Below are 16,282 nucleotides of genomic sequence, written 5' to 3'. Positions count from 1 at the left end.
AAATGAAACATCCTTTAGAGGAGACAGTGTTATTTATTCTTTTAAATACAACCTTTTGAGATGAACAACTTTAAATTAAATATTAGCTAGAGCATGCTATGGCTGAACTTCTCCTGGACGTGCGGTATGTAAGGCCACTTCATTGCTTTTTTTTAAAGGACAAACCTGCACACACTGTAGTCAGTGGTACATTAAACCCAACGGTCCGATCATTAAATCGCACCAGAAAAAAAAAAAATCTTAAGTTAATATGGCTTTGAACTTCAACTTCATTCATATTTCCCCTTAACACTGTAACAAAAAAAACACACCTCGCATCAGCAGATGCTTCCTCCTCCTGGAACCAGCAGCCACACTCATCCTACAGTATACACAGTATACAGTAGCACCATAATTCAATAAAAGAACCTATGGCACTGACTTCCTTTAAAATACATTCAGGCGGAAAGTTGGCATTTAAAGTCTCATCTTAAGCAGCAGCAGCGCTATCTCAGACGAGCTTTTGGCAAGTGCAAAGATCCATTAGTCAGAGAACACCAGGAGAGTCATGCATTGAGTTACTGCACACAGTTTTCTTCTTCTTTGTGGGACTTAAAAGGCCGTTAAGCTCTTAAGAGGCACTGGATACTTGTCAAAGACTTAGTGCAGTGTCGAGGGTTTTACCTTTGATTATTATCTGAACCCCATCAATAATTCACAGTTGTCTCCGAAATCGGGGGCCAAAAACAATATTGAATGTTTTCCACAAACCCTCCTGCAGTGTTCAGCCACAGAGACATGGCACAAAATCAGAAAACACGACGTTAACATCTTCAACCATAAAGTCTTTCTTTTGTGCAATTTATCAGGCGAGACACAAGCGAGCACAAACTGTCTGAGGTCTTCAGCATGTGTTGGGCTTTGTAAGTCTTTTTTTAATCCACAGCACTTCAGATCCATTCGATTAGAAAGCTGAGTCATCCCTCAGTGTTCACGCTGCAGAGCTCGCTCGGTCTGAAGATCCACCATCGACGGTCGGTGTCACGCAGCCGACTCCGATGGAGAAGTTTCTGACAGGTTAGATTTCGATCTACGAGCAAATAAGAGGAAAAAAGTCAGAAATCCCTCGAGGGGAACAGCGACTGTGTTTTCCAAATCACAAGAGATAAAAGCATAAATGGTAGAATATCCGACCTGTTGTGAGTCAAGTGGCTCTTGACGAGGTGACCAGCAGCTAGAGCGGCCATGAGGGAGAGCTCTCCTGCCAGCACCGTGCCGCAGACGATGCGAGCCAGCTGACGGGCGTTCTCACCTGGCTGGTCTGAACTCGTACCTTGAACACCAAGCATCTGAAAGACACACATGTAAACAGCATTCTAGTTATTTTCTTCACACCAGAAAAACATTTTCCTTTGTATCTTTTTAGCCTTTATAACATCCAAGTCTGCAACAGCGCTTAGCTCTGCTCTAGTTTTACTCTGCGACCCCGTAATATTTGTGTCCCACTGTGGGATTTCATATTGCATTACAACGTTGCAGAAGCACAAGAGGCACAACGTGTAAAGAAACAGCAAGAGGTTTACATCCACACACATAGTGCTGTTTCACTCCAGTTTGCATCCTTCTTTGTACCAAACCCAAAACAATGTATTCTTTAGAGATAACTAACAAACAGAAAAACACACCACGACATTTACAGAAACCACCCTTGACATTACCTGCAGACAGGCCTGCTGAGGAGTCAGGTTGGTGCCTCCTCCCACAGTTCCCAGTTCAATGGAAGGCATGGTGCAGCTGATGTATAGGTCCTCTCCCTCTGGACCAGCATGCTCCATCTGAGTGATACAGTTAGAGCTCCCCACCGTCTGAGCGGGGTCCTAAAACAAATGATAGATCTCTATTAGTCATCAGTGTTCAGAAACATTAATCAGCCCATCATAACGTTATTTAAATGTCAAACAGGTCCATAAGGATTTACTGTCGATGGTGTGACTCTGTGTTTGTACATATATATAGAGAGGCTGAGAGGTTACCTGTCCACAGGCGATGTAAATGGCTGCTACAATGTTTGCAGCGTGAGCGTTGAAGCCCCCGATGCTGCCGGCCATCGCCGAGCCCACCAAGTTCTTGTTGATGTTGAGCTCTACCAGAGCGGCCGTGCTGCTTTTCAACACCTGCAAACACACGAAAGGGTTGTTTAAGCCACATACTGTATATATCAGCATACTTAAATAACTGAATTAATAAACTGTGATTGGATCCCTGACTGATGGATTTCACTTGTCCGTACCTCTCGGACCACCTTGGCGGGGATGGTGGCCTCACACACAGCAGACTTCCCTCGGCCTAGGATCCAGTTGATGGCAGCAGACTTCTTGTCAGTGCAGTAGTTTCCACTCACAGCCAGCACCTCCACGTCTGGGAACTGCTGCTGCAGTCTGCGCAGAGCCTGCTCGGTGCCCTGATTAAAAACAGACACACATCAGCGTTTACATGAGAAGAGAAAACAAAAACACTGAACACACAACAGAGTAAGCAGACTTGAGATAGATAGAGGATTAGGATTGGACCCCTTTAAGACTTGTTTATACCTTGGAGATCATGTTCATGCCCATGGCGTCTCCGGTCTGAGACTGGAAGCGGATGTACAAGTTCCTCCCAGCTAAGCACACCAGCACCTTGTCCAGACGAGCAAACCTAGCAAGGATAAATATTTATTCAATATCTGCAGGTCCTAGAATCTGAGATCGGCCTATCATATTTGTATCAGTAGTGGTGTGTGTACGTTTTCTGAAAATGTGCTGGCATGAAGACTTTTTTTTATAACAGAACATATACTGAGGTTAACAATTCTTTGAGTGATTTGGACATAGTACTGTCCTGTAGTTTGTCTGACTCTCTGACTCTTGATTTTATAAAGCTTTCTGTTCTGTCTGCAGCACTTACCTTGTTGAATGAATATGAATATAAAGTCGCCTCGTTGGTAACTTAGGAATGAGTCCCTTAAAAAGTCTAATTTCAATCGTGCTCTAGGAAACACCTTTTCTAAATATTCTGGGAGTTATTTTTGCTTGCCCTGTGTTTCTCCTGACCTGCTGGTTTGGTCGAAAGCCTCTTTGATCAGGCTAAATCCATCCAAGGTCTCGAGCCAGACTTTGACCTCTGCTGCCCGGCACGCTGAGGGCAGCCTCACCACGGGGCCCCTGGTCATACTGTCAGCGAGGACCCTGCTGCGGCAGCCCCCGCTCAACTGGGGCAGGAAACACAACACACACGGTCAGCAAAAACACACACACACACATTCAGAATCAAAGGAAGATAGCACCTCACTCACAGAAAGCGCTCTGCATCCTCTGTTGGTACTGGCTACAAGACAGCCTTCTGTGGTCGCCATGGGGACGTGAAACTGCTTCTCATCCAACAGGAGAGGACCGGCGACTCCTACTGGCACCGGCATGTAGCCGATGACATTCTCACAGCAGGCGCCCATAACCTGCAGAGCAACAACACTAAGTGTTACAGACAGTTTGTTTTTAAAAATGTAAGAAAATTGAAGGTTAAGTCTAGTAAACTAAAACCTTTGACATGTTTTTGGCTCTAAATGAAAAATAGGTTCAAAGATTTTCTGAATTGCTTCAGCAGATCACTTCAGCCTGCAGCTGTAAGATGAACTGTTATGGCTCAAAAACTAAAAACAGAACATGAAGAGAAAAATATGTACTAAAACTTCTTGTTTCTGTCACTGTCAGGCTTAGATTGTTGAAGTCAACAGAAAGGGATCATGGGTAACGACCACAGCTGCTTCTTTATTCACAATCACATCAAGCATAATGTCCCGTTGATATAAGACTGGTTTGCATTTGAAGATATCCATCCTCTCAGTACCTTCGAGTAGTCGTAGTCCTTATAAGGCAGACCAGTCAAAGCGGAGGCAACAGGCAGATTGGGTGACAGCATTTTCCTCCGTATGGCCACGCCCCTCTCCCGAGTCTCGACGACGGTTTCCAGTTTGTAGTTGAGGATGTTACGAGAGGCGACGAGGTTCATCACCTCTGTGTCGCTCAGAAAACGGGCACCTTTCTGAAAATTGATAAGAGCAAAACAAGTTCTTTTAGAAACCTTCAGCTCAACACACAGAACCAAAGAGTGTGTGTGTGTGTGTGTGTGTGTGTGTGTGTGTGTGTGTGTGTGTGTGTGTGTGTGTGTGTGTGTGTGTGTGTGTGTGTGTGTGTGCGCGCGCTCTGCCAGCTGACCTGAGGATCGGAGAGGATGCCCAGACACTCCTCAAGCGTGCGGGGCTCCGAGTTACAGCTACTTTGTGGTACAGAAGGTTCTGGAGCAGGACACTCCCCGTCAAATGAAAGACAGGGGTCATTCTCCACCACTGCTGCTGCAGGAGTCCAATCTGTTGTTAAGGAGAGTCAAAAACAACTTCAGGTTTTCATCTGTTTTCTGTGCTGGCAGTTCTCTGATATTAAGAGCAAAAACACACACGGCGTCAGCTGTTTATTGTCAATTCAATTCAATTCAGTTTATTAAAGGCTTTATATGTGATTTTTTTGATCCAGCAGATGTCGCCCTTGAGCACCAGCATGAAACCAAAACAACTCGCGCTGCATTGTTGTGTTAGCATGCTAATGCTAGCGATCTTTATTATGCTGGTATCTTCACACTGCATGTAAATTTACCTGAAATGAGCGTGATCTAGAAACACAGTTAAGCAGTGAGTACAGTATGTTATTCTTCTTTTCTCTAGTCCCTCAATTAATCAACTTTTATACACGAGGGGAGGAGTCAGCCGGTCGTCCTGGCAATGTAAACAAAGTGAAGATAGGACTCTGAAAACTCTGAAAACATCACAGACAGTGGGACTCAGGTGTTACACCCATTGTAGACAGTCATGACTCATAGAGTTATTTTCAGAGGAGATACTTGATTTCTACATTTAAGTGTGAAAAATCACAGATAAAGCCTTTAAGAAAGGGGACAGTCCAAATTAATAAAACACATGATTATACAGGGGTAAAAATGCCAGAATTAGCCAAAACGCTACTTTTCATCTGTAGTCCCCTGGCCTCGATGTTAAAGAGGCTTTTTAAAATTAAAATTAAAATTAAAATTGTCGCTGGCTCACAGCGTTAAGTTGGAGATGTTTCAGCTTTATGTCACCATCCAATCAAAATCAAGAAGTGGCTGGACTTCTGATATAAACTCTGTCAACGACAACAACATCAGAGGAGAACCTAAAAAAACCTTTTCCTCACACGGATTATCTCAACCCAGATTTCTGTTCTTTTTTTTTTTTTTACTGTTAGATGTTAAAACTGTAGAACTGCTGCTAATACCAGGACAGGATTCCTTTCAAATGTAGCGTTTTATTTAAGACGCATATTGAGCATAATGATGAGTTTAAAACAGACTTGGTTTGGTCACTACTACGTAGGGAAGTGCAACCTTTGTCACCTAGCAACAGTGAAGTTGTGTGCGCTACCAGCATGGTAAACTAAGTTAGTGGATACAGATTCTTAATCAGTGATTTCATAAGTCATAAAGCTGAGAAGGACTTACTTTTCCCTGGTAGCACCTTGTCAGTCTCAGGAGGAGCTGGAGAGTCTGAGGCTGATGATGATGGTGATGTTGATGATGATGATGGTGATGATGATGGTGATGATGATGGTGATGATGATGGTGATGATGGTGATGATGGTGATGGTGATGATGGTGATGGAGGAGGGTTGGTTGGTAAGAAACCGTTCAGCATCTTCTGAGGTCTCGGGCCTTGGAAATCTCTCCAGCAGCAGTCTCCTGTCACTCTCGGCTTCTGCGTCGAAGGAGAACTGACGATGGGACTCTTCAGGGAAAGGGAGGACTCGTTCTCAGCTTGCTCGAAGAAGACGTACTTCACAGCCAGCAGAAGGGCGAGCCCCAGTGTGATCAGCTGCTCCAGGTCCATGCTGGCAGGCGGAGGAGAGACAGAGCCGTCGTGAGCGGGTCGCTGAATAAACTGAATAAAATGTTTTTTGTGACGTGAGAAATCGTCATATGTTTTTTTTTACCTGGTAAGCTTTAAAGACAACATGGGACCACCAGAGTCCAGTCTCTTAGAGATGGGCCCCTCCACTGTGCGGTTGTGGTCTGGATTTTCAGCTGCTAATCGAGTGTGAGCGTGAACCAACGCCAAACCCAGAGACTGAGGACAACAGGGAAAAGACACCACAGTCAGAACGAGTCGTTTAGAAAGGATCTAATGCTCATGCTGAGGACATTGGCCAGAACCATCCATGATTTCCATCTGACTCTTATTTGTGTAAATATTTCTTGTACCTATTATTGAAATCTTACTTACATTCCTATTCTATTTGATTAATATTTTTATTACTATATTTCTACTGCTATATTGTATATTCTGGAGCAACTGTAACGATCAAATTTCCCTCCGGGATTAATAAAGTATTTCTGATTCTGATTCTGATTTGTGCACCAGTTGAAGTGTCTTACACAATTACTCAACCTTTTTGGACTCTGGCATTCACAGAGTTTAATTTACCCTTCAGACCCCGGTAACATTTTAGAGTGTTTACTATCATCAGACAATAAGAAAGCATACTACATCTAATGATATCGCCCTTACGGACACTTTCAGGAGGGTAAAAGGCTGAAGGTAGTGTCTCACCATGATGATTTTAACCCTCTGTGTCACAGGGTTGGGCTTGTTGTCTTCCTCTTCAGCCAGCACACAGGAAAACTGGCTCAGCTGCCAGATTGGACGGCCCTCTCGACTCTCCCTGGACAGCTACACACATACGCAACACACAAATGTAAAAAAAAAATATTTTGTGACGACAATGATTCATTGACACTTTTTGTCTGAACTATATGATTTTCAGAGCAGCTGCATATCATCCGTACCTCCAAGACAAGGGAGACGCAGGCGGGGAAGAAAGTCATGAAGACAAAGTAATTGGCCAGAACGGACATACAGCCGAAACAACACATGATCTCCAACTGAGGCACGCCTGCAAAAACAACAGAAAATGTATTTTACAAACAAATATGTGACTGATCTAGTAAAAAAATTGAAATAACACTGGGCTTCCAGTGTAGCCAGCAGATATTCCAGATCAGAATTTAATTTTCTGTACTCTGGGTTTGAGTTGTTAGAGGAGATCACTGGATTAGTGACTACTCTCATATTAAGAAGTCTCTTTATGGATAGATATAAACAGAGATTTATGAACAGTTTATGAGCTTATGGATTGTTCTGTGTCTTTTGCTTGGCACAAGGACTTCCCTGCATACAGCCAAAGCCCTCATGGACGATACTACTTGGACAACAAACAAAAACTGGAATGCTTCTGACACCAAAAATCCTGCTTCTTGTCCAAAAAATTTGCATTTATGTGCAGAATTGTTCGATAGAGATTTGCAGGAAAATGTATATTTACCTGACATGGTGCCAATACCAATAACCAAACATTCAACCAGAGCATCCAGGGTGAAGGTGGGACCCAGGATAGCCATGCCCTGGGAGATGTTCTCCCTAACCTCCTCCTGTACACAACACACAGGAACCACAGCACTAGTCAGCGACACTTCAGTTGCAAATTTTATTATAATCAACAGTTTCTACTTCGGTTAAATATCACATATACAGAAAAGAAAGTTGTGTGACTTTTTTACCTGAGAGTTGGAGCTTAGGGCAAATTTGGCCAGGGTACAGGCTTTGGACAGGTCGATGAGGAGGAGGAAGAAAGGCAGGGCTTCACTGCAGGGTGAAGAGTCAAATGACAATCAGAGACAGACTGTGTAAGATTTCACTGCAGAGGTTACCAACACTATTGAAAGATCCATGACCCTGAAAGTCACAACAATAATCTTCTTTTGTTGTGTTAAATTGCTTGTGGTGTGTCTGACAGGACTGTAATTGTGTTTCTTTAATCTAAACTGAAGGGTGGGCAGTAGGTTTGAATAAAAAAATCTTAATTATGTTAACTTTCCTTGAAATCCTGGGACAGAGGTCATTTGTCTGACTGACAGGGACAGAGTGCTGAGTGCTGTATAAAGCTCTGGACTAATTACCCAAAGGAAAGTTAGGAGGTCAAAGCAGGCAATCTATTTCAATCTCATCTTAAAACAGAGCTTTATAAGAGAGCCTTTCCTTATTTTACAGACACGTAATGGTTTTTATCTTTTTATTTAAACCTGATCATATCATACAACAAGTATTGGTTGTATTCTAGAGCCACTGTGAAGCACTTTAACACATGGCTTTTGAGAAGTGCACTCTTAATACATTATTCTTAATTAATTTTTTGGTTTTCTAGGGTATTGGTTCCCAACCTCGGGTCGTGGCCCCCCTAGGGGTTCAGCCTGAGATCTCAGGGGGGTGTGAGGTTTTGTCTGCTCTGAGGTTGTTAAAATTAGATTTGCACAAATGAAACGGTATAATAAGTAGAAGTTTCAGGGAATCAACAATCACTCCCATGATTCCCCACCAGCCTCAGTGTCATATTTTGTTATTGTTTTGATTGAGAGCCCCCTGGTGGTGGATTTGACTTTACCGTGCGTTTAAATAAAATCATGTTTAAACTGGGAAATTTGAACAAACGTCTTTTGGAAAGAACATGTTTTGGCAAACTCTGTTGAATTGTATCAATTAAAAAAAATTATAAATGTACTGTATGTTCATTTTTAAAAGCAATGTATCTCTTTTTTTCCCGGTGTGGGTCCTAGGGGGGCCTTTCTCAGATACAAGTAAGAGGGGCTCCAAGGGCAAAAGGTTGGGAACCACTGATCTACTGTAGAAACAATGTAGTAACTGAAGTACACAGACAGAACAGCAACATATGAAAGCCATCTCAACCAAACGTTGAAGAGCTCTAAAAGCTATGACTGGGGGACTGTTTACATAACGATAACTCTCAGTGAATATGGAGAACTTACTTGAGCCCCGTCAGTTCTTTCCCAAAGAAATGGATGACCACTGTACTGAAAACAAAGCTGGAAAACACTGTGAATAAACCTGCGATACCTGGTAAGAGAAAAGAAAAAAAAAGTGGTTGAAAGTTGAAAACATCAAATATGGGACATTCAACTACAAAAAGCTGTGCTGTTTCAATTTATCATACAAACCGAGTATATATTTGGATCCCAATTGTCGGAGATTCTTGAACTGGAAATAGATGTAAACGATGGCCATGCAGCGTGTAACTGTCAGGATGATTATGTCACTGCTTTGGATTTTCTACAAGAGAAACAGACATATTTTTCAATACGCTTTCATCCACTGCTCCTTGATTTAAGGCTGGATCACAAATATCACAGAGGCTGCAGGAAAAACTATTAAAAAGGACAGCGGAAGAAGCTACAGTTTTAATATGAGACAGAACACCTCAATCTGTGCGGTTACAGACGAGACGCAACCTGGTCAGCGGAAAAATCTTTCTCTCTCTCTCATGACTGGTGATTTTATGGAAAACCAAAAAAAGGAAATATGCTCGGGCAGCAATAAATACATCTGGCCAGCCCGTCCTTGTATCGTCTATGTGTGGGAGACATTGCTTACCCTATATCTAAGGGCTAGGAAATTAAACGAGATACAATTTTTATTATAATTTTGGCTTTTCACGATCATGAAAACAAGATAATCGAGATTAAACAATGACTGTGCAGCATGCTGTGTTTTCACTTATCCATTTTCATTTATTGCTTGTTTTATGAAGTGTTCAGAGTGTTAGAGTTCAATAAACCCACGTGATCCAGATGTTGTAAAATCATTGCAATGAGCTATCTAGTTTAACATTGAGATAAAATTAAAAAATAATAGTGATCATGACCTTAGACATAAGCGAGCAGCACTTCAAAATATATTGATATATCTTAAAAACGTGACATATTGCCTAGCCTTTCGTTGATCCCATTTCAAATGAGCTGCCACCTCCCGTTCACAGCAGGCTCCTCTCTTAAGACTCACCTCCTCGACCTTGGGGCACTCGTTCCAGGTGCATATCTGGCTGCTGGTTGCCAGGCTGTTCATAGACATGAGGCAGACGGTGATGGCGAGGGTGCCCACTATCACCTCCCACGGGTGGGCGGCCACAAACAGGCCGTGGAGCCGGAACAGTCGCGCTAACATGGTACCCGGTTCGCCTTCCTGTTTACCTAAAGTCACAGTGAGAACACAACAAGGATGACATCAACACCCAAAAGTTTTTTGATTGATTAATTTTTGATTGATTAAATTTATTTCAGACATAAAATCAAACACATCAAAAATACAAAACAAAATGAAAAGCACGAAAATACAATAACCAAAAAAACAATGTTCAAATTATTTCACACAAAAAAAAGAAAAAGAAAAAGCAAACTACATATATTCAATTGCTATGCCTGAAAAGGAGTAGGAAGAAGTATAAAACTGATTTAATCCTACCCCTTTTCCACATCTCAGTAATTAATATTTATTAAATTAAATTAACTTCCTGTGTTCCTTATAAGCTCTCTATATATACAATCAATCTATTTACAATTTGATATACTATATTTATGATACTATATTTGATATTTACAATCCAGTGATTTTCCATACATATATACACAACTTGATATACTATGATTTTTATAATTTATATATTTATACAATCCATATATCTATATATACATATCTATTGGTACAACTTGATATACTATGATTTTTATAATTTATATATTTATACAATCCATATATCTATATATACATATATATTGGTACAACTTGATATACTATGATTTTTATAATTTATATATTTATACAATCCATATATCTATACATACACATATCTATTTGTACAATTTGATTAACTAGGATTTTTTATAATTTATATATTTATACAATCTATATATATACAGTTTGGTACAGTATGTTTACAATTATACATTTAATACAATATATACATATACATACATATATATATATATATATATATATATACACACAATTTGATATAGGCTACTAAATGTACAATTTACATATATATATATAATACACATTATTGTTGTTGTTGTTGTTGTTTAACATTTGTTACTTCACTACAGCAGAGGACATCGTTAGCATCGGTTAGCTTGAGCTACATCAGCCGACACACCCCGGTCTTACTTTCTTACCCAGCCTGTCCTCAAGGTCATTTTATAACTTCACGTTAATGTGCGAGAGTCTAATAGAAGGATTGAATTTACGTACGTTTCAAAAGTAAGTCTTCCTGTGGTCAGAGAGTCCTTTTCATGATGATGACAGATGAACTGCTCAGCTGGCTGTTTCCTTCATCCTGACGCAACCGCTCCAACATGGCGACGCAGGCTGTGCGTGACGTGCCGTGCGTAACTTCTTCTTCTTCTTCTTCTTTGGGTTTTAGCGGCAGTTGGCATCCAAGAAGTTGCACTGCTGCCATCTGCTGGATTTAACCACTTTTTACATTCCCTAGCTCCTCCTCAACAGACCCAGTTCTCTTTCACCACAGTCCAAAATATGTTTTTATATCTCTCCTTACAAGTCCAGTGATTTTCCATTTCTAACATAATGTTCTGTCTTTGTGTTCACAATTCAACAACTAACAACATGTTAAATTGTTTCTGCTTTATTGCATGCCTCACCAAGCTCCAAAACCACATGGATGCTTCCCAATGAGAACTATAACAGCTCTAACCACTGCACCACCATGCAGCCCCCAATCACTTATGCTCACTTATTTTCTTGTAGTCAAGGAATGTAGGTCTGTTGCTTATGAATCAAAATCCAGCAGAGATACTTGTGTTCCCTCCAAAAAAGCTAAAGGAATAATTTCCCAATGTGCCCCCTCTCTGTCCTCTGAGTTCACTGAGATTCCCTCAGTCTGGCGCTGTGTAGCTCCCCTCAGGAGAACAAACCATGTAGCCTGCTGTAACTCTTTTATTCCGTCTGCCATCAGACCGTTTAATCCTTGATAGTAGTCACCTGGAATGAACACTTCATTGTGTCATGTTATTGTTTGTTCTTGTGTTGAACCACATGGGGGGTTTAAACTTGTAAATCTTACATCTGTGGCCTTTTCAGAAATTCTCTGAAAGTAGTCTTTTAATGTCATGTACAAAGCATGCCTTTTCTATTCATTATTTATTAATGTATCAGTTATTGTTCTTAAACTGTATATTTTCAAATTGCCTGGAGTGGGTTGTTAGGTATGGGGCCACACGAGGGTGCCAGAGTGCTTCTGAGCATCTCTGTCAATGTACTGATGTACTGTATTTTTATTAATTTGTTGTCTATTACATAATTATGTCTGCTGTTTGTCTGTTTGACTGTATGTAGGTCTGGGTAGACTGTAAAAAAAATGACCTCTGAGATAAACAAAATTATCTGAGTCTGAGTCTGAGTCTGATTTATCACCTTTTCTCATTGATTTGAACACTAGAAAGACCAAGGCAGTCATTTTGACTGCTTTTAAATTTTGCAATGTAATAACTTACTTAAAATAAAACCTATGTAACTGCAGGACCATGACTTTTCCTAAATGTGTCTATATTTTATTCTAGCATTGTTATTTTATCAAAAACACAAAACACAAAATAATTTTGAGTATTTCTACCTTGAAAGTCCATAGCGGGCATATTGACTGCATGCATTATAGCCAGTGTATCATTTCAGTATTCACTACTTTTTCCCGCTCTTGAAGATAGAGGTGGGCGTTATGGGAAAAATATCATATCACGATTTTTATTTTGTCAAAATCACGATCATGATTTTATCACGATGTTTTTCACACTGTTTAGACACATTTGTAAGTTGCTGACCAGTTCAACCAAACTTATTTACCTGTATAATGGTTTTAAATGCACAAAAACTGTGCAGACAAGTTTAATCTATTTGAAAAACATCTTTGTAGGAGGTCTGGAGGTCTCTCACCCAGAACATCTTTAGCAACAGAAATGTCTTTCCCTCAATTTGATCAATATTTAGGAACAATTTGAAGGTTTTCCTCACCACTTTGAAATGATGATTTAGTTATGTGTCCTCTTTTTATGTTCATCAGGAACATTTTCACGCAGTGATGCATTCATTTAAAAACATGTAGACTTGAAGCTGTTGAAGTTTCTGTTCTGTTTTAGCCCTGCAGAGTTCCTCCAGCTGGAGCTTCATACAGGCTCTGCAGCCTTTGTTGTTTTTTATGACATCATTGGACTAACTTTAGTTTAGTTTATATATAATCAAACATAATACAGAATGTGTTCATTCTGTGACACATGATCAAAGTAAGTTTTACTGACAGAAGAGTTTAATTCATAGAGGGGGCGGGACATTGTTGATTGACAGACAGACACTCACCATGGTTACTCACTCTCACTCTGCCTGCTGCTTTGTAACATCGTTTAGCCTAATCCCTATAAATTCAGTTATCACAACAGGTGAGTTTCGGGTGGAGAGGATGATAGTAACTTTTAAAAACCGAGAGAGAGCAGAAAACACCGACAGCAACATTTGAAACACCGGGGTTATATCTCCCCTCACTGTCTGTCTGAGCTCCTCTCTGTCTGACTCTGACTGTTAACGTCTCTCTCAACTGTGCACATTTTGCAGATAAGTTAACTGTTGCTCACAGCGTGTTGGTTTGGAAAAATATCAAAACAGTTGCATATAACCGAGATGGAGGGGGGGGGGGGGGGGGGGGCATGATAAAATAAACACATTAGTCCGGTTCTACGATCTCTCTGCTTTGGCAGATCGTCAGCAAGTTAAAATCCTTCACGATCTAAGATCGTTATATCGCCCACCACTACTTGAAGGTGCGCATTGCTGTTGCCTAGCAACTATTGTTTATAACGCTGGAGCCTAGGAGGAAAGAAAGCTTACTCGCCTAAAATCATATAGAAAGAATAGGAGACATACATTTGAATTAATCAACATTGAAAAGGCAGAATAGAGTAAATTAGGATCTGATTTAGAACAGAATAGAACGAAATGTCAGGAAGGAGGAGGATTGCTGCCACAGAGGCTCCAGAGCCTTGATGAGGCAGAGTCTGATGGAGGTGCAGGTTCGGATACGGAAAGTGATGTCTCCTGGTCGCTCTTCATCTGGCTCTGAGATTGAACCTGAGAATGATACAGAAATCATTCCTATTCGCAAAAAACGCCGGCTGCTGTTCCCGTGGTTGTCGATAAACTATTCAAATTTCAAATTCATTAGAATTTAATGTTTGTGTCCTGAAGTTTATTACCTTTCACAACATTACAGATCCATTTATTCTTATATTTGATATTGATTATTGAAATGATATGTAAATAATTCGTAAACAGTCAAAATGACCGCTATGGCATTTCTAGTAGTGATAGAATGCCGGTCGTTCTAGTCTTAAAGTTTTTTGTTATCTTTGATAAATTTTTCATCAAATATGGGTTTAGGGTTATTCAAAAGATTTTATTCTGATAAAAATAGCAACAATTCAGATTTGGTAATCCACTTTTTTTCTACCAACGATCATGTAATCCAGGTCGCCTTTTTCCTTTTTATTCAAAGAAAAACCGGATAGGATCCCCCTGATCCAGGTGTAGTCATTGAGGGATTACCAAATCCGGATTATTGTTGCTTTAAAAGGGACTGCACATTATATATTTTGTCCACAGGGGGCGCCAAATCCCCAGAAACAGCTACTTTTAATAACATATTTAATGTTTGATAATGATGCTTTTTAATGAAATATTTTACAAAGACAATCCTTTATTGTTTTACAACCCTAACATGAACCTCGTGTACTTTATCACTAAGGCAAAAACAGCATTCCCAAACTTTTTCTGACGCTTTTTCCCAATGGGCAGATGAAAATATTTTCAAGCCTCACCGCCCATCCCCACAATATAAAACTTCCACATGAACAAATCTGCAAATAATAAGAAGATGGATTTCTTTCTAAGACTTTGAGTCCTGCAATAATTCCAATGACTAGTTTTTAAAGAGTCCAGTGATAAACTGGTTTTCCTGCAGTCCTGACTGGTCACCCGTTAAAGCAATATGAAGCCTAATAAAATGAGAAAAAGGAGACCCTGAACTGTAAAACATTGCACTTTCAAAATGACAGAAAATGGTAATTTCCCCCCAAAAAAAACACATATCACATATTGTTATTAAAAAGAAAAGTGATGCAACAGAGCGATAAAAACATGACCCTGTCCTTAAGTTTTCTAAACGTGTTGCTGGCATCAATTTAAAATAATGGCAGTCGAGAGGGTCGAGAGGTGCGGGGCGGACTAAACCATTCTACGCATTCAGAAGGGGGGAGAGGGGCCTTTGAGACAGACTCCACATTTTTTTCCAGAAATGATTTCTGCATTTATTCAGACAATTTTAGTTATCTTATAGTTATAACTTATAACTTGTAAGTTATAACTTTGAGAAAAAAGCTAAATTAGAAATAGATTTTTATTTCAGGCCCATGAAGGGCCCCCCTCCCCACTGGGGCCCTGGGTAGTCAGTCCCACTTTTCCCCCCACTACAACGCCCCTGCATAAAATCCTCCAACAACAATGACATCTCAGTTTCAACATTTGATAAGTTATCCTTATATGGCCTTTCCATGTTTTGCAGGTCGTCACATTCTGATTTTATTTCCATTTTACACATCGTCCAAACTTTTAAGAAAATGTGTTGTCTGGGGTGCCAACAGCCTAGCGGTTATGTACGGAGGCATGGGACACCTCCTCACAGAGGCCGTAGGTTTGAATCCGACCTTGGCCCTTTGCATATCTCTCTTCTCCCAACGTTTCCTGTCAATCTTCTGCTGCTCAATCCAATAAAGGCAAAAAGGCCCAGCAAGTACAAGAAAAGTAAAATAAAATGTGTTGTCATGTAAAACAAACTTAAATTTATCCTTGTCTCTCCTCATGAATGCATTTCACTTCGTTTCTTCTCTTCTCTCTCACCATCACACATGTAACAAGAAGAACGTATTTAAAGGATTTAGTGGTTGTGATCACCATCACCCCTTCCCCTTCATTACTAGATCTGGTTACTGACAGGTTTTTTTTTTTGATTGTGGTTTTTTTTTACTGATTGTGGTCCTTTCAGCTGAGTCTCACCCGAAAGGCAGACTGTTCACGGGGAAAGGAATGTGTGAAGGACAACCTTAACTTTGTCCTGGGTGTTCCTTAACTCTCCTCTTCAAGTGATTTCAGATCAGATGACTGCACGCGATTTTCATTCATCCTTAATTAGCTGCAGGGATATCTGTTTAGGGACAGGTCAGGTTTGCGCACACGCTGCTCACACTATTATTCCATCCAATTTCCAGTGTGTAGGCT

General features: G+C 40.4%; 1 protein-coding gene across 1 annotated transcript; it reads right to left on the bottom strand.

Annotated features, from left to right (window-relative positions):
• Positions 1 to 13: 13 nt before the first annotated feature.
• LOC109995092 (3-hydroxy-3-methylglutaryl-coenzyme A reductase-like) lies at positions 14 to 11,330 on the bottom strand. The gene is made up of 20 exons (XM_065965338.1): positions 11,198 to 11,330; positions 9,953 to 10,140; positions 9,112 to 9,223; positions 8,923 to 9,010; positions 7,660 to 7,744; positions 7,425 to 7,530; positions 6,889 to 6,995; positions 6,653 to 6,772; positions 6,036 to 6,169; positions 5,548 to 5,933; positions 4,233 to 4,384; positions 3,865 to 4,059; positions 3,314 to 3,472; positions 3,072 to 3,229; positions 2,571 to 2,676; positions 2,270 to 2,440; positions 2,013 to 2,153; positions 1,698 to 1,856; positions 1,174 to 1,328; positions 14 to 1,069 (listed from the first exon to the last, which is right to left on the bottom strand). The coding sequence occupies exons 2-20, from the start codon at positions 10,112 to 10,114 to the stop codon at positions 1,021 to 1,023; spliced, it is 2,745 nt and encodes a 914-aa protein (XP_065821410.1). The 5' UTR covers positions 10,115 to 10,140; positions 11,198 to 11,330; the 3' UTR covers positions 14 to 1,020.
• Between the last annotated feature and the right edge of the window lie 4,952 nt (positions 11,331 to 16,282).

The sequence above is a fragment of the Labrus bergylta genome, chromosome 17, assembly GCF_963930695.1.
Source record: "Labrus bergylta chromosome 17, fLabBer1.1, whole genome shotgun sequence".
NCBI lineage: Eukaryota > Metazoa > Chordata > Actinopteri > Labriformes > Labridae > Labrus > Labrus bergylta.
This window is presented reverse-complemented; position numbering and strand designations above follow the sequence as displayed.

Bases quoted from the DNA above. Each gene is read 5' to 3' on its own strand.
- LOC109995092 (XM_065965338.1), bottom strand. From the start codon at position 10,114: ATGTTAGCGCGACTGTTCCGGCTCCACGGCCTGTTTGTGGCCGCCCAC. The intron at 6,773-6,888 runs GTACGGATGATA...GTATGTGTGTAG, and splicing joins GCGTCTCCCTTGTCTTGGAG to CTGTCCAGGGAGAGTCGAGA. The intron at 2,154-2,269 runs GTACGGACAAGT...GTGTGTTTGCAG, and splicing joins CCGCCAAGGTGGTCCGAGAG to GTGTTGAAAAGCAGCACGGC.